This window comes from Nematostella vectensis, chromosome 8 (assembly GCF_932526225.1).
Source record: "Nematostella vectensis chromosome 8, jaNemVect1.1, whole genome shotgun sequence".
Taxonomy (NCBI): Eukaryota; Metazoa; Cnidaria; class Anthozoa; order Actiniaria; family Edwardsiidae; genus Nematostella; species Nematostella vectensis.
In genome coordinates, this window is record NC_064041.1 from 4,252,441 (window position 1) to 4,255,531 (window position 3,091).

The following is a 3,091-nucleotide window of genomic DNA, read 5'->3' on the forward strand; positions in this document are numbered from 1 at the left end:
AAGTACTACAAGAAACTATGGACGGTTGGTCACCACGACTTTGTGAGGTTAGTGAACTACAACCATACTGGAACATGAAGGCTGTTTGCTGTGGGGAATCAGAGTTATTGTACCACTAAAGCTTAGAGACCGAGTCCTTGACTTACTTCATGAAGGTCATATTGTTATAATGGAATAGTCGAAATGAAGGGCTTTGCAAGAGATCGTGTATGGTGACCTGGTATCGACCAGAGCATCGAGAATTTGTCTAAGTCCTGTCAGGGTTGTCAAGAGGTGCAGAATTCACCCAGGTCAGCTCCACTACATTGTTTGCAGTTTTCAGAGCCCCCATGACAACGCATTTACATAGATTTTTCTGGTCCATTCCATAATCGTATGTTTCTTGTTGTTGTGGACGCATATTCAAATGGCCTGAAGTTACTATCATGAAGTCCTCTACCTCTGAAGATACCGCTAATGTACTTAGAACACACAGTGCAATATTCGGAGTTCCTGAGATTGTAGTGTCCGATAATCGCCCTCAGCTAGTGTCAGAAGAGTTTGAGTACTTTTTGAAGAGAAATGGTATACGACATATCACTAGCGCACCCTACCATCCATCTACTAATGGACTCACGGAGAGGTTCGTGCAGACATTTAAGAAGGGCATCTCTGGATTCAAAGAGAAAGTTCCACTACAAACAAAGGTTGACATCGTGTTACTAGCTTATCGCAATGCTCCTCATGGAACCACAGGGCAGCCTCCTGTTGTATTGCTTATGGGTCGAAGGTTAAGGTCAAGGTAAGATGTCCTCAAGCCTGATGTGCAAAAGACTGTAGCAAAGAGGCTGCAGCTGAAAGAAGGAAGGGAAAGGAGAGGTTAAAAGAAAAAGTAGAGTGAGAGAAAAGAAATATTTTTAGTCATTCTTTCATTCTTGTCATTCTATTCCATTATGTATAATTTACCTTGCTATCCCTTTTTTCCTTTAAACTTTCTCCCTTTTTCATCTTCCCAGCCCAGGTGCTACAGCTAAGATTTATACCAAATGAAATTTTTTTAAACAATATTTCAGGGTTTGAACCAGAGTAGAATCCTGCCTATCTCAAGGAGACAAGTTTTTTTCATCAGGTATGTAAACGATATCGCAAAAAAATTACAGTTATTCAATTTTAGTAATTGAGGAATACCGGTTTGTGGATTTAGACAGCCTCAATGAAGCTAAAAGGATCCATCGCCGGCTTGGAAAGTGTGAAGGTAAAATTATAATTTCTTTTTAGAGCTTGGTTGGTTATTTCTGTGCTATATTAAGCACTATGGATATATGTGTATACTGTATACCGCACGGAGATATAAACACATACTAATGGTTATAATAAATAATATTATAAATATATAAATGAATAATATTTTTAATTTTCCCTCTAGAAAAGGTTTCTTTGATCGAAGACACCAGTAAACGCTATGGCCTGAGCAGCAGCATCTACGCCACGTGCAATGGCTGTGATATGAGAGAATTTCTCAGCACTGGAAAGCACGATTTGTGCGATCAAGTGCCGAGGACAGTACAAGCCAAAGATGTGAATCAAAGAGCTGTTTTTGCTGCAAGCGAATTTGGTCTTGGCAGGGAGGGTATCAAAGCTATCTGTGAGATATTTGACATGCCTCCCCCCTGTCAATGTCACAGCCTGGGCTACCCATTAACAGGAACTTTTGAAGCCATATGGGGTGGCTGTTCAAGTAATGCTTGAAGATAATCGGAAAGAACTGCAGCAATCTGACATAGAAAACACTAAAACCCCATGGCACATGGGCGAAGAGGGGTTTCACTTCCAACCATGGAGCTGGGTTCACTATGTCCGCAGATACAAGCAAAGCCATTGACTATTCAATTGTATCAAAATCGTGCAATGCTTACAAGCTTAAATTGAGAAATCTCTCTGAAGCAGAATACGAGGAGTAGAGGGCAAGTCATGATTGCCCTGGAGATTATGAGGAGTTTAGCCCTAGTATGGAGACTGCTTGTGCTAAGCAGATATGGGAGAGAAGCAAGAGCCTTGATCTAGAGTACAGGTACATGGTATAGGATGGGGACTCCAAAGCGTATAATGAGATATGGGACAATAATGGATTATGTGACAGTTTTAAGGCTCATCATAGTCTTGACAAATCCTCCCTAGAGTACAAAGAATGGAGGGATTCAGAGGAATACAAGAAATCTGAGGATGAGCAAGCCCTTGGTAGTACGGAATGCAGACATGTAGAGAAGCTGAACTGTACCAACTATGTCTCAAAGCGAATGGGAAAAGCACTGCGAACTGTGCAAGAAAAAAGAGGAAAGCTGCCAGATGGTAAGCCTGTTGCAGGTAGAGGTGGCCGCCTAACAATAAAAACAATTCAGAAGTTGCAAAACTATTATGGGAAGGCCATACGCAACAATGTAAAGAGGTGGATTTTAAGTGCATATGAAAAATCGAAAGCAGTGGAAGCCATAAAAAGGGAGATAAAAGCTGGGCTTTACCACAGCTGTAAGCTTCCTAGTAAGGAGAGACAAGTTTTGCCCTGAGAATTCATGGTGTTCCTTCAAAACCACTGGGCGTGAGGTTACCCCCCAAAAGCCACCATCTCGACCCTGTCTTCTGCGCGCAACTTGAGCCCATATATGACAGGCTGTCAGAGGAGAACCTACTGAGACGCTGCTTGGGTGGGTACACCCAAAACCCAAATGAGTCTATCAACTCATTGGTGTGGAACCGGTGCCCTAAGCACAATGGGTTTGGAAGGGGAAGAGTGGAGATGGCAATTGTGTCGGCTGCCCTCCAGTTCAGCGCAGGTGCTACTGCAAAGCATCAGGTGATGTCTCTGGCTGGCATTCCACCAGGTAGCTCCCCCATGAAAGCCAGCAGCAGGAGAAACTCCTTGAGTGTCCAGAAGGCAGAGACCAGGTCAAGGGAACAGTACAAAAGGTTCAGGAGTGCGACCAAAAAAGTATCAGTGAGAATTGAGGAGGACAGGAAAGAGGCTGAAGGCCTCATTTATGGTGCTGGAGCATTTAGGGGACTGGTTTTCTATTTTCTTCAGTGGTTCTGTCTAGTCATATAGCCAAATGAAAGG

General features: G+C 42.9%; 1 protein-coding gene across 1 annotated transcript; it reads left to right on the plus strand.

Annotated features, from left to right (window-relative positions):
- Positions 1 to 425: 425 nt before the first annotated feature.
- On the plus strand, positions 426 to 785 carry LOC125570222 (uncharacterized protein K02A2.6-like). Its single transcript, XM_048731546.1, has one exon. The coding sequence runs from the start codon at positions 426 to 428 to the stop codon at positions 783 to 785; it is 360 nt and encodes a 119-aa protein (XP_048587503.1).
- The last annotated feature ends 2,306 nt before the right edge of the window (positions 786 to 3,091 follow it).